The sequence below is a fragment of the Staurois parvus genome, unplaced genomic scaffold (genome assembly GCF_062004578.1).
Source record: "Staurois parvus isolate SC_StPar_1 unplaced genomic scaffold, SC_StPar_1.0 ptg000697l, whole genome shotgun sequence".
Classification (NCBI taxonomy): domain Eukaryota; kingdom Metazoa; phylum Chordata; class Amphibia; order Anura; family Ranidae; genus Staurois; species Staurois parvus.
In genome coordinates this window covers 3,514,164-3,534,667 of record NW_028318493.1, presented here as the reverse complement: position 1 = coordinate 3,534,667, position 20,504 = coordinate 3,514,164, and the positions used below count along the sequence as shown (strand labels likewise).

At 42.3% G+C, this 20,504-nt stretch overlaps 1 protein-coding gene across 1 annotated transcript in view; it reads right to left on the bottom strand.

The window, feature by feature from the left end:
* The window catches only part of NRAP (nebulin related anchoring protein), a 151,171-nt gene that overhangs the window by 19,276 nt on the left and 111,391 nt on the right, over positions 1–20,504 (bottom strand). The window contains exons 31-37 of the mRNA XM_089653065.1: positions 17,847–17,951; positions 14,568–14,666; positions 13,168–13,272; positions 11,785–11,892; positions 10,082–10,393; positions 2,009–2,113; positions 1,184–1,282 (exon numbers count right to left, since the gene is read on the bottom strand). Of these exons, the coding sequence (XP_089509191.1) occupies positions 1,184–1,282; positions 2,009–2,113; positions 10,082–10,393; positions 11,785–11,892; positions 13,168–13,272; positions 14,568–14,666; positions 17,847–17,951 (933 nt within the window). The remainder of the gene's footprint in view (positions 1–1,183; positions 1,283–2,008; positions 2,114–10,081; positions 10,394–11,784; positions 11,893–13,167; positions 13,273–14,567; positions 14,667–17,846; positions 17,952–20,504) is intronic.

The window sequence follows — 20,504 nt, the reverse complement described above, 5'->3', positions numbered from 1 at the left end:
CCTCCATGTCTTTATGGACCTTGCTTTGTGCACTGGTGTGCAGTCATGTTGAAACAGGCAGGGGCCATCCCCAAACTGTTCCCATAAAGTTGGGAGCATGAAATTGTCCAAAATGTCCTGGTATGCTGATGCCTTAAGAGTTCCCTTCACTGAAACTAAGGGGCCAAGCCCAACCCCTGAAAAACAACCCCACACCATAATCCCCCTCCACCAACTTTATACTTGGCACAATGCAGTCAGGCAAGTAACATTCTCTTGGCAGCCGCCAAACCCAGACACGTCCATGGGATTGCCAGACAGAAGCGTGATTCATCACCCCAGAAAACACGTCTCCACTGCTCTACAGTCCAGTGGCGGTGTGCTTTACACCACTGCATTTGACACTTTGCATTGTACTTGGTGATTTAAGGCTTTGGATGCAGCTACTCAGCCATGGAAGCCCATTCCATGAAGCTCTCTATGCACTGTTGTTGTGCTAATCTGAAGGCCATATGAAGTTTGGAGGTCTTTAGCTATTGACTCTGCAGACAGTTGGTGACTTCTGCACACTGTGTGCTTCAACATACGCTGACCCCGCTGTGTCATTTTACGTGGCCTTCCACTTGGTGGCTGAGTTGCTGTTGTTCCCAGTTGCTTCCACTTTGTTATAATACCACTAACAGTTGACCGTGGAATATTTAGTAACAAGGAAATGTCGCGGATGGACTTATTGCACAGGTGGCAACCTATCACGGGACCACGCTTGGAGTCACTGAGCTCCTGAGAGCGACCCATTCTTTCACCAATGTTTGTAGAAGCAGTCTGCATGCCTAGGGGCTTGATTTTATACAAGCACCATGGAGGTGATGGAAACACCTGAATCCAATGATTTGTAGGGGTGTCCCAATACCTTTGGCAATATAGTGTAGGTGTTTAGGGAAATTTAGAGGCAGAAAAAAAACCCCTTTCCTTGTGCGTTCAAGAGAGGAGCATTTTGGCTTTTTTTTTTCATTTCAATTACTAGAATAAATTAACATTCTGGCTACAGAAATTAGGAAACGCCCAAGCACTTGACGCACCAAACGTGCCTAAACGGTGAGCCATGCATCTCTTTTCATCGACAAGTATGCTAAAAAAGGTAACCTCATATTATCACATGTAATCTCAGTGCTTTCTTTCAGCATTAGTAGGAAGAGGGTCTTACATCGCTGCATTGGAGGTAGCTGTTCTTTGCATGAAGCAGTTCAGGAGAGTCGGTCACTGTGGTGAACCCAATGGAGCCCGGGCTCTGACGGTATTTGGTCTGTAAAAATGAGATTAAAGTGTCAGCATCATACCTAAAGACTTACAACCCAACCCCAAACAAAACTTTCTGTTTAGGAAATAATGGGAAATTTCTTGGCAAATTTGTTGCAAAATCAAGTTTGCAGAAGTTAGGGGGGGTTTGCGGACGGTAGCTGCAGCATTGGGAACATGTTACATGTTCCACCCTAAAAACGGGTGGAACATGTAACATGTTTCCAAAGGTGAACTTATCCTTTAATAATTTCCTGCCAGTTGCCTGTTTGTTGCTGCCCAAGATTGATCTGAATACTGTCTTACTTGCTGCCTGCCCAGACCTCTTCATAGATCCGACTTCATTCTCATCTATCCTTTCTGGACCTAACTACTGTCACGTACCATAGCCTCGCCATTCCAGCCAGCCCATGGTTGGGCGGTCACCTGGTTCCAGTTTTCAGTAAAGCAAACCAAGACCAGTAGGGTTTGTGACTCATCTCCACCATCAGGAGCACTGGTGAAGACCAACTGGTGCTTAGATCCCACGTCACGGGTGAGTTCATGACACCTGCCATGGAGCACTATAACACGCTACCCAACAGAAAATGTAATCAATTACCAATCCAATTTTTTTTTTAAAAATACGGTGAAGTCTATGTTTAATAATCTGGAATATTCCATATCAGGAAGTGGACTGTCGCCTCTGTAAATATGGCTGCTCTTGCACTCTCTAATCACAGCTAATACAGACCTCACTGATGAGCTCTCCGGCCTTCTTGGCGCCCTCGATCTGTGGAGACCCCGCTGCCTCCCAGCCGACTCCCCTCATAAAGTTTAAGTCCGATTTGTAGCGAGTCTGCAGAAGAAGAAGAATGGGATAATTAGGTTTAATAGAATCTCCCCAAGGAACAGACATCAAACATCATTCTTTCTTTGTAAACCAGAGCCATTGAATAATAGAGAGAACAGGGCCCAGCGCGCCAAGCCTGGCACGGGGGGAATAAATATTTATTGTATAATCATTACAGCTGGCTTTCACTCACATATTTATTTAACACTGGTAATGTGCGCAGAAAATAAATGAGATACTGGTCTATTATTAATGTCAAAAGCCATAAGATCCCCTTTATCCAGGCAAAGTAGACATTTAAAGGGATATTCCATGTGACAGGTGGTCTTTCACTTAGCCTGTATATTCACTGGTTAAACTCAACTATTCTGCACCATTTCATGTTACTGTCACAGATCTCAACTAAACGGGTAGGTTGCCATAATGTGGTTGGTGGTATAGTGAATGGGCAGACTGCATTTTCAATATAAGGAGTGTTTCAATGATGTCAGTGGTCCCTACTGAATGGATAGGCTGCGTTCCTATGAATCTGAAGAATCTTGTGATGTCACTGGTCCCTAGTGAATGGGCAGGCTGTATTTTCATGAATATATAGTTTATTGGAAATGTCATTGCTCTCTAGTGAATGAACAGGCTGTATTTTCATGAATATACTCTGTATTGATTATGTCATTTGTCTCTAGTGACCGGATAGGCTGTGTTCTGATGAATGGGAATTGTTTTGGTGATGTCACCAATAGGGATGGGGTTTGGATTCACCACTACCATGGGTTCAAGGTGAATCCTGCATGCTTGAGATCTGCTGTCCAGGCAAATTTATGTGCAGATTTACCCAAGATAATTTTTAAAACTATAATCCACCAGGTTTAGAACACCAATGGCTTTTGGTTAAGCCAACCATTCACTATAAATGAAAGGGGCAAAAAGAAGCAGCCATTGGAGTTGATTTACCAAAACTGGAGAGTGCAAAGTCTGGTGTAGCTGTGCATGATAGCCAATCAGCTTTTAACTTCAGCTTGTTCAATTAAGCTTTGACAAATAAATTGGAAGCTGATTGGTTTCTATGGAGAGCTGCAGCAGATTTTTCAAACTTCAGTTTTAGTAAATCAACCCCATTGTGTTACTGAATTGGAAGCTGTTGTAGGGAAAGCTGACAAACTACTATAGTGAAATATTAGACATAGGTAGGCTTCTTTCAGATGGGTGGCGAGGGGCAGTAAAAATGGGTGTCTAAGCTGTGGTTAGAGGGGGCTGTTCACAAGCCTCTTTTGTACATTAGTTTGCCTATTAGCCCTAAAAATGGCCAGAATTTAACAAGATTTGCTCTCCCATAGATTTCAATAAGATTCACCTCTGAGTTATGGTTTGTCGAATTTAAAACTAGAGGCACCAAACACCTGGTGAATTGAATCCAGGCAGATTTTAACATCACTAGTTACTGGTCAATGGTGTATAGCTAGGCTGCATTCTCATAAATAATGAGTCTTGGTGATGTCACTGGTCTCAAGTGAATAGATAGGCTGTGTACTCATGAATATGAAAAATCTCAGTGATATCACTGGCCAATGGATAGGCTGCTTTCTCGTGAATATGAAGCAATTCAATAAGGATACTGTTCTCTAGCCAATGGATAGTATTCACTCTCTTAAGTCTGAATGGATATCAATAGTTAGAATGCATTCTCATAAAGATGAAGAGTTTTGGTAATATCTTTGGTATCTTTTAAAAGGATAACCTTCACTGTCATAAATATGAACCATTTTGGTGATGTCACTCCTCTCTAGTCAATGGATAGGATGAATTCTCATAACCATGAAGAGCCTTGATGAGGCCACTTGTCTACAGTGAATGGATAGGCTGAGTTTTAATAATCACAAAGCATCACGGTGATGTAACTGGTCTCTAGTCAATGGATTGCATGCCTTCTAATGAACATGACCATCTTGGTGAAGTCACTGATCTCTAGCCAATGGATAAGTTGAGTTATCATGAATATGACCCATCTCAGTGAGGTCACTACTCTCTAACCAATGGATAGGATGCGTTCATATAAAAATAAAGCATCTAGGTGATGTCACTGGTCTCCAGTGATTGGATAGGCTGCGATCTCATTAATATGAAGTGTTTTGGTAATGTCACCGCTCTTTTGTCAATGGATAGGATGTGTTCTCATAAATATGAAGATCCTCAGTGATTTCAATGGTCCCCAGCAAATTTATAGGGTACTTTCTCATGGATATGAAGCATTTCAAAGAGGTTACTGGTCTCTAGCTAATGGATAGGCTTCACTCTCATAAATTTGAAGTGTCTCGGTGATATCACTGGTTTCTAGTGAATGAATGGGCTGAATTCTCATGAATATGAAGTATCTCTGTGGAGTCACTGACTCAATGTAGGCTGTGTTCTCATGAATATGAAGCGTCTTGTTGATGTAATTAATTCTAACCAATAGATAGGCTGTGTTCTCACGAATATGAAGTGTCTAGTCATGTTACTGACTCTAGCCAATGGATAGCCTGTGTTCTTATAAGTAGGAAGTGCCTCGGTAGTGTCAATGGTTACTAGTTAATGGGTAGGTTGCATCTTCAGTGATGTCATTGGTCTCTAGCAACTGGATAGACTGCATTCTCATGAATCTGAAGTATCTCGGTGATGGATATCAATGGATAGAATGCATTCTCATAAAGAGTTTTGGTGATGTCTTTGGTCTCTATTAAAAGGATAAGCTTAATTGTCATAAATATGAAGCATTTCAGTCATGTCACTCCTCTCTAGTCAATGGATAGGATGTGTTCTCATAACTATGAAGAGCCTTGATGAGGCCACTTGTCTCCAGTGAAAGGACAGGCTGAGATCTCATGATCATGAAGCATCACAGTGATGTAACTGGTCTCTAGTCAATGGATAGGATGCCTTTTAATGAATTTGACCGATGGCAAGCTGCCGCCGGGACCCCTTGTGGGCCAGGACACCCTATGACTAAGAGCACTTGCTCGAAACGCGTCAGAGTCGGGCTGCAGCTGTTTTGACGCCTTACTGCCAGCACCACAAGGGGTCCCGGCGGCAGCTTGCAATCGGTCAGTAATCTATTTTATTTGCTTTCTTGCTGTATACATACCCATTGTGTGGAATAAACATCCTAAGGCAATATTGCACTACTGGCCTCCTCTGTTTTTTTCTGAGCTCCTGTGGGAGCCAGGTACATCCGCAGAGTGGTTACCATTTGGGAAGGCTAAGTGCAAACCGTGGGATAGCGAAGGAGGCATTGACCAGATCTGACCAGACCTTTTTGATGAGATGTCTGATGTCCTTATTATATCATACAAATGCGCAAAAAGGTTGCGTATCTGGTGAGTGCGCAATCTACACTTTAATTGTGTCACCTTATCCACAATCTGTGTCTTTTGGATACCGGAAGATCATTTGAGATCTCGTTCACACCTACACTCTGGACTTATGTTTTAGACACAGTGTTTCTTTCACGTTTATATTGGCCACATATTCTAGTGGCACATACATAGATGCACAGTGTCACTTTATATATTTGTGTGCACTTTCTTACATGTTTATATATGTATTAATGGATAAGCTAGGTTCTCATGAAAATGAACCATCTTGGTGATGTCATCGCTCTATAACCAATGGATAGGATGCATTCACATAAATATGAAGAGTCTTGGTAATGTCACTGGTCTACAGTGATTGGATAGGTTGTGACATCATGAATATGAAGTGTTTCAGTAATGTCACTGCTCTCTAGTCAATAGATAGGATGCATTCTCATAAATATGAAGATCCTCAGTGTTGTCAATGGTCCCCAGCAATTAGGTAGGATACTTTTTCATGAATATGAAGCATTTCAAAGAGGTTACTGGTTTCTAGTGAATGGATCAGCTGAGTTCTCATGAATATTAAGCATCTTAGTGATGTCACGGATTCTAGCTAATGGATAGACTGTGTCCTCATGAATAAGAAGCATCTTGGTGATGTAACTAACTCTAATGGATGGGCTGTGTTCTCGTGAATATGAAGTGTCTTGAGATGTCACTAACTCTAGCCAATGGATAGGCTGTGTTCCTATGAATATGAAGTGTTTCGGTAGCGTCAATGGTTACCAGTTAATGGGTAGGTTGCGTTCTCAGTGATATCACTTGTCTCTAGCGAATGGATAGGCTGCATTCTCATGAATATGAAGTGTCACAGTGACTTCAATGGTCTAGAGAATGGGTAGTTTGCGTTCTCATGAATATGAAGCGTCTCAGTGATCTCACCCATCTCTAGTAAACAGGTGCTCTTCATACATCTTCTCCACACATGGGAAAGATGTAGCGGGAAATCTTGTGGTGAGTTACAATTTCCAGCTAGATTGGAAGTGTGTGATATCCATTTTTCAGCACGATATACTTTCAATCCAAGATGATTAGAGGTATAAAGAGCGTCTTTGATCTGTATTAATAATTTAATTGGATCTTATTCATTTTCCATGCACATCAAACCTCAGAGAGTGAAGCTGTTTGCATTTGTTCACACGACACTTCGGTAAATAATAAATCATGTCTGATATGAGAGAGAGACCTCAAGTGAATTAAGCGAGCTTGTTTCTCCCCATCAAGAATTCCTTGTGTTGTATTATTTTCACAGAGCTTAATTAATAATGGGGACGCTAATCACTTCACTCCTGCGCTATGTAAAGTGTCATCTCGCTGCAATTACAGGACCTTATTCCTGCTAATAAACTCAATGCCGACAATCGCGCAGTAACAGAATTCAGCGGGGCGAACTTTCAGCTGTCACGCTTCGTCTGTTCCAGGGCGTAACGTACTGAAATAGTTAGGGAACAAGTCATTAAAGTGGAGTAAAAAGTAAAAGTGTCCCACTTTTCTGAGTATTGTGAAACAAAGTTCTGACAAAGTCCTTTAAGTTCAACCTGTTCTGAAAAACTCAAATGCTGATACTGAAGACTGAACACAATTAGGCAGTGAACTGCCGCTGTGAGTGCGAAGGATGTAATGGGATTGGTGCACTTGTTTCAAGAAAGAGAATGGAGTTTGTAAGTAATACTTATTATTAAAGGTTCAGTCCACCTAAAACTAATATTTCATTGATAAACCACCTGACAGTTTCTTCTATCTGCCAGGGACTATATTGGTTAAGTTTGTGTGCTGAGTACCTTGGCCTACACAAATCCTTTGGGCCAGTATGAGGGGTTCTCACCATCCCTGCATTGAGTTCCTGGGTCTACATACCTTCTCTGCCAATTATGAAGGGTTACCTTATTTTCCCTGTGCTTAGCTCCTAATTTCATACACCTGCTGTGCCCATTATGAGGAGCTCCCACTATCCCTGTGCTGAGTTCTTGGTTCTGCACACCTGCTGTGCCCATTATGAGGGGCTCCCACCATCCCTGTGCTGAGTTCCTAGGTCTAAACACCTGCTGTGCCCATTATGAGGGGCTCCCACCATCCCTGTGCTGAGTTCCTGGGTCTAAACACCTGCTGTGCCTATTATGAAGTGATCCACTATCCCTGCACTGAGTTCCCAGGTCTGAGCAACTTCCGTTCCCATTATGAGGGGTTCCAGACCTCCCTCAGTTCCAAGGTCTGCATACCTGCTGTGCCTATCAAAGGTTCTCTATCTCTGTGATGGGTTCCTGGCTCTGCGCACCTGCTGTGCTCATTATGAGTAGTTCCCACCACATCCACATTGAGTTCCTAGGTCTGAACACCTGCTGCGCCAATTATTAAGGGTCCTCACTATCCCTACACTCAGTTTCCAGAATCTGGGTTCTTTATGGGAAGTGTAGTTGAGATGTAGAGTGGGTTCTTTATTGGAAGAGTAGTTAGGATGTGAAAGGGTTCTTTATGTGAAAAGTAAATGAGCTTTGGAAAGAGTTCTTTATGGGAAGGGCGGTTAAGCTGTTTATAAGAAACATAGCAAAGCTCTGGAGAGGGTTCTTTATGGGAAGAGTAGTGAAGATCTGGAAGCAGTTGTTTACTATATTAATGGCTGAGCTCCACTGTTGGAGTTTGTGAGAGGCTTAATTTACTATACATGTGCCTTTGTTCAACCTACCTATTGTAACTATTACCACATACGGGCACAATTCTCATGAATTCTCACATTAGATTAGGATCTATCAATCCAATCTAAATCAGGGGTCTCAAACGAAGGGCCAGTTTACTTTTCCTTCTAAACGAAGGGCCAGTTTACTTTCCCTCAGACGTTAGGGGGGGAAGGCTGTGGCCAGTGGGAGCAGAAAATGTCCTGGTATCAGCAGGAGTAAACAATGCCACATCTTTAGTGGAAGATTAGTGCCCCATCATTGGTGTGAGAGGAGTAGTGCCATATCATTAGTGTCAGTGGGAGGAATAGTGCCCCATCATTGGTTATCAGTAGGAGGAATAGTGCCCCATCATTGGTTATCAGTGGGAGAAATAATGCCTCATCATTAGTTATCAGTGGGAGGAATAGTGCTGCATCATTGGTTGGTATCAGTAGGATGAATAATGCCCCATTGCTGGAGTTATTGGGAGGAATTATGCCCCTATTGATGGTGTCAGTGGGAGGAATAGTGCCCCATTATTGGTGTCAATGGGAAGAATCATGCCCCATCATTGGTGTCAGTGGCTAGAATAGTGCTCTATCATTGATGTTGATGGGCAGAATAGTGCCCATTACTGGTATCATTGGGAGGAATAGTTCTCCATTGTTGGTGTCAGGGGCAAGAATTATTCCCCCATTGTTGGTGTCAGTAGGAGGAATAGTGTTGCAAGGGCCAGATAAAGGCAAGCAAAGGGCCACATCCGACCCCTGAGCCACAGTTTGGAGACCACTGATCTAAATGATGGTCATGATCCCACCTCCACCATATACTGTACACATGACATGTCTTTAATATAATCTATAATCCCTTGCTGTCCTTACATATGTAGGGACCCTGCCTTAAACTGGACTGTCCTTAGCTAAATTTAGTGGCTAGGCTGTAACCAGCCTGAGCTCTGTTTATGTTTTCTATGTTCTGTGGGTTAGGCAGGCCATAGACGGTACACATTTCTTTCCTGCAACCATAGGTTGCAGGAAATAAATGAACTCAATTCCCCAATGAACATAGACAGTGTTGATAGAAGAATCCCTCCTGTTATGTTGGGGGGGTCGGGGAAGTCATCCCCACCAGGAGAAAACAGTGATTATCGCTAGTGGCTATGACAGCCGCTAGCATAATGGCATGTAAAATCGATCAAACAACTTGGGTACATTCAGCCTGCCCATACATGGTTTGAATCTTGGTCGGTTATGTCTATGGCCGGCTTTACTTCCAAACTCAGGACATTGATTGTTTCTGCCTGCAGCTGTTGAGTTGTCTCTAGTAGTTAGTGTGAGAAAGAACAATATATTGAATTATGAACAGGGGCGGACTGACCATTCGAGCACTCGGGCACTAACCAAGGGCCCAGGGTCAGTAGGGGGCCCCATGAGATGCCCCTGGTACCTTTTTTATAGGCTTTTTTGAGTGTGGGCAAGGACACAGGGGCCCCATGATCCCCTATTGCCCGGGGGCCCTGTGAGTTGTCAGTCCGCCCCTGGTTATGAATATTTATCTGCCTTAGACATCACTGAGGACAAATTCCAATAGGATGTTGCTACTGCAATATCTAGGGCCACAAAGAGGTATTAAAAGCATCCATTGTAACAGCAAGCCTGCTACTCTTGAATCTATGGCAACTAATATTTTCTCTTTTAAAGGAAATATTTGTAACTAGGAGGCTTCTAATTAAGGATCTAGGGTCCCCATCAACTTTGATATTTCTGAAAGGCTGCTATTAGAGACATTAGAGCTACCAGTCATTTTAGTTGCTGATATAGTCAGACACAGAATATTTTGCGGTTTTGGGGTATCATGTAGAGACCAACCGTTCCTGAGGGGGTGAGTGCTACACTTCCATTATATAAACCAGTGATCTGTGTATTGTGTACCTCACTCTGCAGTTGGTGAGCCCTCCTGGCCCACTGGAGCTTCATATCCTCTGGTTCGGCTGTGTAATGGTGGAGAAGCACCTTGTAGTCCTGGTCACTGGCCAGTGCCTGAGCTCTCTTTGCATGGACCAGGTCCAACATGTCAGAGGGAAGGTGGTACTGCGAGTGAAGCTGCTGGGAATCCAGTTTATACTGGCGCTCACTTTGCAACTTGGCGACACGAAGGCAATGCAGCATCTTGGGGTCATCCAGAATGCTCCGAGACCCAATGAGCTTTCCTTTCTCCGAGATATATTCATGTTTGTATGTGTACTGTGGAGGAAGATCACAAACATCACATTACACTGACCCCACCAGAGTTTCTTTATGTGGAATTCTAGAAAATGGAGCATCAATAAAATTATTTTCTGAATAGTTTATCACAAAAAATGTCATTTAACATGAATTTATTTTTACAAAAATGTTAAAAGATTATGAGTTTAGAGGATCAAAAAATGAATAAACAGTTTTCAAAGGAAATGGATACTCTGAATTATGCAAAAAAGTGAGAAAATAGATTTTTAACACTTAAGAGATCTCTGCACTCATCAATGAAATATACATAAGAAGCCAAACAGTGAAGCAAGGTTACATGAATGTCCATGTGATGTTTGTAATAGATAAAGAGTTTCATTGTCTATTACTGGGGACAAACATCATATACACTTTATGGAACATTGTTGTTTGAATAATTATGTATATTTCATTGGTGAGCACAGAGATCTCTTAAATGCTACAATCCATGAATGTATTTGTAGGCATTGTTAGTATAAGGTAAATCACCAGATCTGTCTTTGTTTTACTTTCTATAATCCCCTGCATGGAATGGCCCCAGGGGCGGACTGACCATTTGGAAACTCGGGCACTGCCCGAGGGCCCGGGGTCAGTAGGTGGCCCCATGAGATGCCCCTGGTACCTTTTTCATAGGCTTTTTTGAGTTTGGACAAGGACACAGGGGCCCCATAATCCCTATTGCCCGGGAGCCCCATGAGTTGTCAGTCCGCCCCTGAATGGCCCACACTGGCTCAGAAAAGGGCAGCAATATAAACTAAACCAGCCTGACTCTATAACACAATACTATAAGTCCAACACTGGGGGTTTGCTGACAGGAGGATATATTAGACTGAGCAGGGTGATGACTACATTGCCTTGCTGACATTTTTTCCCTGTCCAGTTGGCAAACTGGGCAGGTTGGAAACCACTCTATGTTTAACTGAAGTGGAAAAAAGTGAAGTCACCAACCTGTATTGTCTGGATTACAAGACTAGCTAAAGAAAATTACAAAAACTATGGTAAATCAAGACAATTCTTATATACAAAATATTTCAGCTTCATATTTAGTGGTTTAAATGGAGTTTAAAATGAATGTACATTTTATTAGGGAGTACTAATATTTGTATGTTCAGACTCTGTTTCCTACTTAGTGTTCCAACACAGCGACTGTGCTTTACTGCTTCTCTCCAATCACTTTCTCAGATATGTAGGTGACCACTAAACAGAAAACTTACAAACCATTATAAGACAACACAATGATGAAAATATGCAAGAGCTAGAGAGTGATGAGCAGAAGTCAGGTCAAAATGATTCCAGCTAAATGTCAAAATTGTAGACGTCTACTGAACACACATTAAGGTTTTCCATCTTTTTCGCCATGCTGTACTTACATCACTAGCGATTTTTCCTGAGGACTTGGCAGTCTGGAACTGGAGCGCATCCATGGTCAGCTTGTGGCCCTGGGCCCTCGCATTGAGCCAGGATTCCCGATATTTTATCTGTCAATACAATATGTGAGACAATCAGATAAGGCTATATAGTCATACAGTAAACACAACTCAGTAGGAATTCGGGTTTCCCTCCTATGTATTAATGTATAATCAATGTAGATCAGTGGTCCCAACTTCTTCCTATTGCCAACCAACTTAGATGTCCATGGGCATGGAATGCAAAAAGCAGATCACCCAGTGCCCATAGACCACATTCTGCATCCACTGCTGTCAGGAAAACCCACCAAAGGGTATCAAGGAAAGTTAAAGAGGAGTCTGTGCCCAATCATTGCATGTACCAAGGAAGGCAATTGGTGAGGTCTAATCCATCTAAGAAGCATCCTATTTTGAAGCCTATGAAGACTCATATGACAAGACATTCTAGCCATTAGGAGGAACCCCTGTGTGCAATAGAGGAAACACGTAATCAAACCATCTGGCCAATTGAATACCTTGTATCAGCAGGGGAAAGAAGAGGTGACATGTCAACAATTGTGGAATCAGAAGGGGTTTCCCATCATTTCTGTGCTGAGTTCCCAGGTCTGCACACCTTCTATACCCAATATGAGCATTTCCAGAATCCCTGCGCTACATTCCCAGGTCTGCATACCTGCTGTGCCTATTGTGAGGGCTTCTTCCTTCCCTGCACAGAGTTCCTCATTCTGCACACCTGCTGTGCCCATTACAAGGGGTTGTCGTCATTCCTGTGTTGAATTTCTGGATCCATATACCTGTTGTGCCCATTGCGAAGGGTTCCCATCACCCCTGCACTGAGTTCAGGGGTCTGCACACCTTCTGGGCTCACTATGAGGGGCTCCACACCCCTGCATTGAGTTTGAGAGTCTGCACCCCTGCAGTGCCCATTATTAGGAGCTCCCACTATCCCTGTGAGTTCTCACCATCCCTACTGCATTCTTTCATCATTTCATATTATGGGAAAATGTAACAAAAGGATCTAGGACACACAAAGATGAGCAGAAAGACCTCACGGTAGGTAAGATACACAAATGTGGGCAGAGACACCAAAAGCTCCCAGGTGGCCAGGTGGACCAGAACAGATTCCAAAATTTTGGCAGGGAGATTTAATACCATTCTGGGCACATTCAAGATATATAAGAATTTTAAGAAGCCAGGGGTTGACTCAGCCTACCAATTTCCACCTATAACTAAATATCAGTTTCAGGGGGACTGACTTTTTAAATCTGAATGCACTCAATGGATGCATTATGGATGGTTTTATTTACACAAAAAATTCTGTACTAGTACTGAGGTCGGCTCACTCACATCACTGAGATTGGCGGCATTGAGTTTGGCACGGACATGTTCCGGTAATTCCAAAATGGTGGTGTAATGATGAAGAATGTCTTCGCCGGCTGCTTTGTAGAGTCGCTGGAAAGGAAATCACATTGTTAGTAAACAATGTAATTTCTTACATGTAACATAATGGGTTTGGGTTTCCCCTTTCCCCCTCATTAATACACAAATAACATTTTTAGAAAAAAACTTTTTTTTTTCAGACCTATTTTAGACCTCTGTACTTCTCTGTACAATGCAGGCAGTCCATGGCTGCTGTGAGGGGCCAGGCAGGGTGTTGTATATAGCAGGTATAGGGCCACTGTTTATGACCCCTTTGGGTTGTTTGGATTGCTATTTCTAGGTTGGCTCCATACTTTGGTAAGGGTCAAGGGAAATGAAGAGGGACCTAGTTGAGTTTTGGAGGTTCAGAGAAGTCTGAGCATTCAGTGAAGTAAAGTGAGGATGATAGTTTGCACTAGTGGGACAGTGGGGCTGCTTTGGGAGCATGTAAAGGCCTACTGTGCGGTTTTCCCCTTTGAGGGCAAGCCTGGACCAATTCCCTCAGAGTGGATGAGCAAGGAGAGCTTGAGAGCCTCAGTGGAAAAAGAATTGGTTCCAGTCAGGAAAATGGTAGTCTACTTCAGGAGAGTCAGCCTGTCTAGTGGTGGATAAAAGGGTCACCCTGTGGTGCCATGAACCAATAATTTAGGACCCCCATGTTATGTGGGCCCAGATGCTCAGATGGAATATCCAAAAGACTAGATTTGGAGCCATCAGAAGCAGAGGGGCCCCTCCTGTGTATGTGTATGGGTGTTTACCAACGAGGCCAAGGAATATGAACCAGAGTGGCGGTGACATTTAGGTCTTGAACCCTCCATCATTTAAAATGTGCAGTAGGCCATGTGGCAAGAACTGACTTAACCTACCCAATGTAAATTGGGCTGCCATTCAAAATGACTCTTGATGAAGTCACGTTCTATGGTTGAACTGGATGGACTTTTGTCTTTTTTCAGCCAGACTAACTACAGTATGTAACTATGTAATTGCACAGGCACTTTATGATGAAGATTGAACATATGGTATACACTGTATTTTATATTGTGCACCACTGATTCATAGAGCATTCAAAATGACTGGCACTACAGCGCACTGCAGTTCTCTGGGCATTATAGAGCACATAGTAAAGCACACAACTTGCCCCGTGTTACTACAATACGAAGCATCTGGCCATGCAACCTGACACAAAAGACTAATGTTTTGCTTGTATTTATATGATGCAGCCAAGATAATGTATTACTTGGAGGCATATCTAATTTTTGAAAATGAATATTAGCAATAAAAATCAGCTCAGGCACAAAAATTGGTGGGAACCCAGTGGTACCTCTTACCTCATTGGTGATCTTGTTGCTAAACTTGGCATGCAGAAGGTCCACAGAGTCAGTGATTGTCGTATATTTCAGCTGATAGGGCTGTTGTCGGTATTTGGTCTGCAGTCAGAGATAAGAATTGGAAGAGTGAAACCTTCAGATCTTAAGGTTAAGGCTCCATTCACACTTGGGAGACTTTTCATGCGACTTTGGAACCATAAAGTCGCTTAACAAGTCATAGCCTAGGTATTTCAATGGAAGCCGTTCAAATCTATGCAACTTAAAGTCGCAGCCACTTAAAAAACATTCCTGCACTTTCATGCAACTTGAGTGCCATAGACTGCAATGTAAACTCTCAAAAAAGTTGCTTCTTAAAGCAATATCAAGGCTCATTTTGTTTTCTTTTATAAAATACCAAACATATCTATACTCACCTGCTGTGTGCAGTGGTTTTGCACAGAGCAGCCTGGCTCCTCCTCTTCTCGGGTCCCCTGCAGGCTCACCTGGCCCCTCCATAGCAGCTTGCTATGGGGGCACCCGCTGCTCCGTGTGTCCATTTACACACGAAGCCGTGGCCTGGCCCCCGCCTCTCCTCACTGGCTGACTGGCTTTGATTGGTTGGCTCTGAGGAAGAGGTTGTGTCCTCGAAACGCGTTAGCCAGTTGATCACCCAGGGTTCCATCTTATGGACTCAGATGTTGTTTGGATCATACATCTTGTTCAGTTTGACATGCCTGTGTTATTATGTCCATTGTGAGTATGATACCTATTTTTGTTTCTTCAATAAATATTTTAAACGATAATGCACTAGGTCGGTGCGCCCTTTTTCTGTTTCTCCATTTGTATCCAGTGTATTTGGACCACCCCGGTCTGCTGAGGGCAGCAAGCAGTGCATATTCCAGAAAATTCCAGAACATTCCTATTGGGTCTACTGAGTCCTTTCCTAGCGCAGGAGTAAAGTGTTTGTTGTGTTTGACTGGCTTTGATCGACAGCAGTGGGAGTCATTTGCTCCCGCTTCTGTCTCAGCCAATGAGGAGGCAGAGATCCAGGATAGCCAAAGCTGTTGTGCACATCGACGGATCCTGGTGGGCTAAGGTGAGTATTGAGGTGGCTGGGGGCACTGCTGCACACATAGAATGTATAGAGGTAAAAAAAAAAGCCTTGAGCCTTTATAATCACTCTAATGCTATCAGCAGCCAAAGTTGCATCAAAGTCGCAATGTAAAGTCGCAATGTAAAGTCACAATGGAAATCACACAACTTTGGAGTCGCTTAAGTATGACTGAAGCCCTAATCTGCTTATGATTTGCCTTTCTTGGTTCCTCTCTCCTCCCTCATCAACATACTAATGACATTTTTAAATAAACTTTTCCGTTTTCACTACACACAGTATACTTTAGACCCAGCGATGCCATTGACTTGATTTTTTTTTTTTTGCTGTCTGTTTGTTATTGCACAATTTTCTCTGCTGTCCTGCTACACAACAGGAATCAAGGGAAAATTCCCTCTTGGACAGTTGTCAGTGAAACAATTCAGCTCTCAAACCTGTACACCCTCTATGGACCAGAGCAATTTTTGTTTTTCTGCTTTTTTCCTGCAATAACTTTTTCATTAATTACAATAAAAAGTAAGACATATTTTTAGGACAAACAAGGCTTTTCCCTGGTGAAAATGCCTTGCAAAAATTATTTTATTTTTTAAGCAACCCGTAAACAAAAAAGGTGACAATACAAAACAGCTAACATACTTTTTTCTACTTTGATCGGTGTTAGTTATAAAAAAAATTGTTACTGTAAATTACAAATGTAAATTGTATTTTATAGTTTGTCCTGTTTAAAAGTCACGCTAAAATTGTTATTGTGACATTGCAAAGTAATTTACAAATGAAATAAAAGGCCTTTTAACTTTGCAAATTTAACAATCAAAAAAGAAAGAAAAAATGTAAAGTTAGGGAAACATTTTTAAAAAATCAGCATGAAAATAATAGTTAAGGGGAGGAATGGAAGAAAGAGTTAATAGAAAATGGTATTAAATCCAAAAGCAGTCTTTTTTTTTGCAGCTTACCAATTCTAAGATGTGATGGCTGCTTTCTTTTTTTTTTTTTTAGGCTTTCTTTCTTCTAGTTTCACCTAGTGATATGACCTGTAATTCTGTTGTTTTTCAAAAGAACAAGCTGTCCTGCAGATGAATTAGTTTACAGTGTTGAGGAAAACCATTTACCACTGTCAGGGGTGCTTACAACGATCAGCTTTAATTTATTCATGTAAAACCTTTATCCCAAAAGGAACCAAACTGCTTGCTGTAACTGATTATAAAGTGTTAGCTGAAGTTTTGGCTTTAATTTGTTAGTGTATCTAAATATTCTAGTACGTTTAACACTCCCTTCCCCCCAGACTAACAGTGTTGCTGTCCAAATGTGCCCCCTGGGCTCCTTCATCCAGAGTGGGAGCCAGGGGTGGACTGACAACTCATGGGGCCCCTGGGCAATAGGGAATCATGGGGCCCCTGTGTCCTTGCCCAAACTCAAAAAAGCCTATGAAAAAGGTACCAGGGGCATCTCATGGGGCCCCCTACTGACACTGGGCCCTCGGGCAGTGCCCGAGTTTCCAAATGGTCAGTCCGCCCCTGGTGGGGGCGCTCCAATACAGGAGGTGATTTACAGGCCAGATCACCAGGTGAAAACAGAGGGGAAAATCAAGAAAAAGAAATCTAATGTAGCCACCACATCTAGTGATTGGTAAAGTTGCAATTTATTATATTTTATCAATTTATTATATTTTTGTTTTGGGGTTTAATACCACTTAAAGGACACATTTATTTATTTTACCTGTTAGGTTAGCTTACCTGACATCCAATGCAGATTAGAGCTCATCACTTTGATATACAGATGAATGAAACAGATTACATACAAAAGTATCAATGTTACATTGTATCTCTCTATCTCTGCATGAACAATGTTTATAAACACCGTGTCAGACAGTTGCTGTATTTACACAGAAACTCCCAGCTGTCATTTTGGCAGCTGAGTAGAGCAGCAGCATGGCGGAAGGACAGGGTATACTACAAATCCCTTGTGGACATTGTTAAAGTTTTTTTGGTAATTGGTAATTTGTGATGTTCCGTCACTTTCTAATACAGTTACAATGGTCACCAGTACAAACAGAGAGGATGAGTATCACCAGTGGGGACACAGGCAGAACTAAAACCGGGGTTCTGGCTCTTCCCCACTCCAAAACTCCCTACAAAAGTACAAAAAAAAGTTCTAGCTTTAGATATACATTAATAAAGTAAAATGATTACCTCGCTAATCAGGTCGGATGCCCTCTTCTTTTCCTCAATGTCCAGAGCTCCTGGGATGATGCAGCCCACACCTCTCATAAAGTTCAGGTCAGACCGGTACCGGTTCTGCCAACCAGAAGATCAAAAGTGGAAAAATAAAATGTTGCGTTGTATCGTTGGAAAAAAACTTGCATTTGGAGCATTAAAGTAAAACTATAGGGAAAACTTTTTTTTCAAGGTTATGGCCCCTATTAGTTTATTTTGTGCCATTGATGTCCCATTGGAGAGATTTCCCTTCACTTCCTGTCCCATAGCCAAAACAGGAAGGGAGAAAATTGCTGCAAATTAGGGGAATTCCTTGATGACCCCCAAGTCACCAGAACTAGTGTCCACATTGGAAGATTTCTCTTCTATTACTTCTCTGGGGACAACACAAAATTTGGGGTTTCTTTTACTTTCAATGAGAAAGGTAAACAGGACAAATATTTTATTTATTTATTTATTTATTTATTACAGGTACTTATATAGTGCTGTCAATTTACAGAGTGCTTTACATATATATTGTACATTCACATCAGTCCCTAATCCTCAAATGCTGTGCTATCTAAGGTCCCTAACTCACATTCATACATACACATACTAGGGTCAACTTAGACAGGATCCAATTCATCTAACAGTATGTCTTTGGAGTGTGGGAGGAAACCGGAGTACCCGGAGGAAACCCACACAGGCGTGGGGGGAGAACATGCAAATTCCAGGCAGGATTTGAACCAATGATCCTAGTACTGCCAGGTGGAAGTGCTAACCATTTAGCCACTGTGCTGCCCATGTGCCAGGGACATAGACAGCTAAAAACTCTAACAGGTATTCTAATCCATCTCCATTCTATCCAGGGGTGTCCCAAGGCAGGTGCGGCCCGCACGGGGTGACACCTGGCCCGCTCCACAAAAAGGTAAGTTGTAAAGCAAGCCAACGATCCCCACAGGATGGATTGGATCTGCGGATTGGGGAGCATAATGGATCGGACTCTGATCCATTATGCTCAATCCGCAGATCCGAATCATCCTGCGGGGATCGTCGGCATGCAACCTATACGGGGTGAGTCCGATCCATTATTCTCAATCCGCAGTTCCGATCCATCCTGCAGGGATCATCGCAGGGGGTGTCACCAAGTGTTACCGCACCGGGTGACACCAAACCTAGGGGCGCCCCTGAATCTATCCAAAGCTAAAAAAAAGTTTTGCCTTTAGTTGTACTTTAAGTTGGGCTACCAACTCATACTGAAAGGAAACCCACACTGGAAATCTCTCAAAGTGGGGACAGTTGTTACAAGAACAGCTATTTCCATTGGAAGATTTCTCCTATGTATCTATTCTGGTGACAAGTGTAAAAGTTTGGATTTTTAAATAAGAAAATATAACAGCGCCACACAAAAGGTCAAAAAGTCAATTTTGTTATTAGATATTCATCGGGATAAGAGATCCAACGCATTTTGGGGTGTCAGGCAGTTGCTCTTCATCAGAGCTTAAGTACAGGGTTATTCAAAAAGATGGAGCAGATTTCAACTTTTTGGCTTCATGCACACTAGAACCTAAATACTGCTAAAAAAAAAAAACGCAGGATAAAAAAATGCTAATATTTTAACATTTTATGCCGGCATTTGTTAAGCACAGTGTGTAAGTAGCGTTAAGAGGCAGGGACACCAGCTTCCTTAACAATCAGTGAATAGCTAGTTGTTAAGGATCAGGCCAGCAAGCTGGCCACCCCATCCTTAAGAATGAATGTGCCTTCAACTGTCAGCGGGATTCCCCGCTGACAGTTGAATGTAAAGAAAACGGATGCTCCCCATGCCCCATAACACCTTATCCACATGTAGATGAGGGCAAGGGCCTCTTCCTCACAAACCCCACCAAAAAAGTAGTAAAAGTGAGTAAAAACCACAACAGTTTTTTGCAAGTCCTTTATTTTTAAAAAAAAAAAAGTAAAACTTGTTCACCAGTGTAGTTCCAGCGTCAATCATGATGAACGCCAATCGGAGCAAAAAAAAAAGAAAGTGCTCTACACCCGACGAAGGCTTCCGCCGAATGACAGCTCTGCCACCTCTCACTGTTAAATAAGCTAAGGGGTGGGGCTACCTGATGACATCACTGGGTGACCACCAGCTACTTGTGATGTCATTGTTCCAGCATGTTTGATAAAAAAAAAGTTGAAATATGCTCTATCTTTTAGCATAACCCTGGATTATATGACCTTAAATATGGCTGGACTCAACAGGATTGTGAAGATAGTTGTATGTAAAAAAACAGATGCTACCCCTAGCAGTTTCTTCATGCTGCATAGGCTGCTGTTGGTGTGATCTAATTGTATATATATACAGTGGGGATCGAAAGTTTGGGCACCCCAGCTAAAAATTTGTATTAATGTGCATAAAGAAGCCAAGGAAAGATGGAAAAATCTCCAAAAGGCATCAAATTACAGATTAGACATTCTTATAATATGTCAACAAAAGATAGATTTTATTTCCATCATTTACACTTTCAAAATAACAGAAAACAAAAAAAGGCGTCTGCAAACGTTTGGGCACCCTGCAGAGTTAATATCTTGTACTGCCCCCTTTGGCAAGTATCACAGCTTGTAAACGCTTTTTGTAGCCAGCCAAGAGTCTTTCAATTCTTGTTT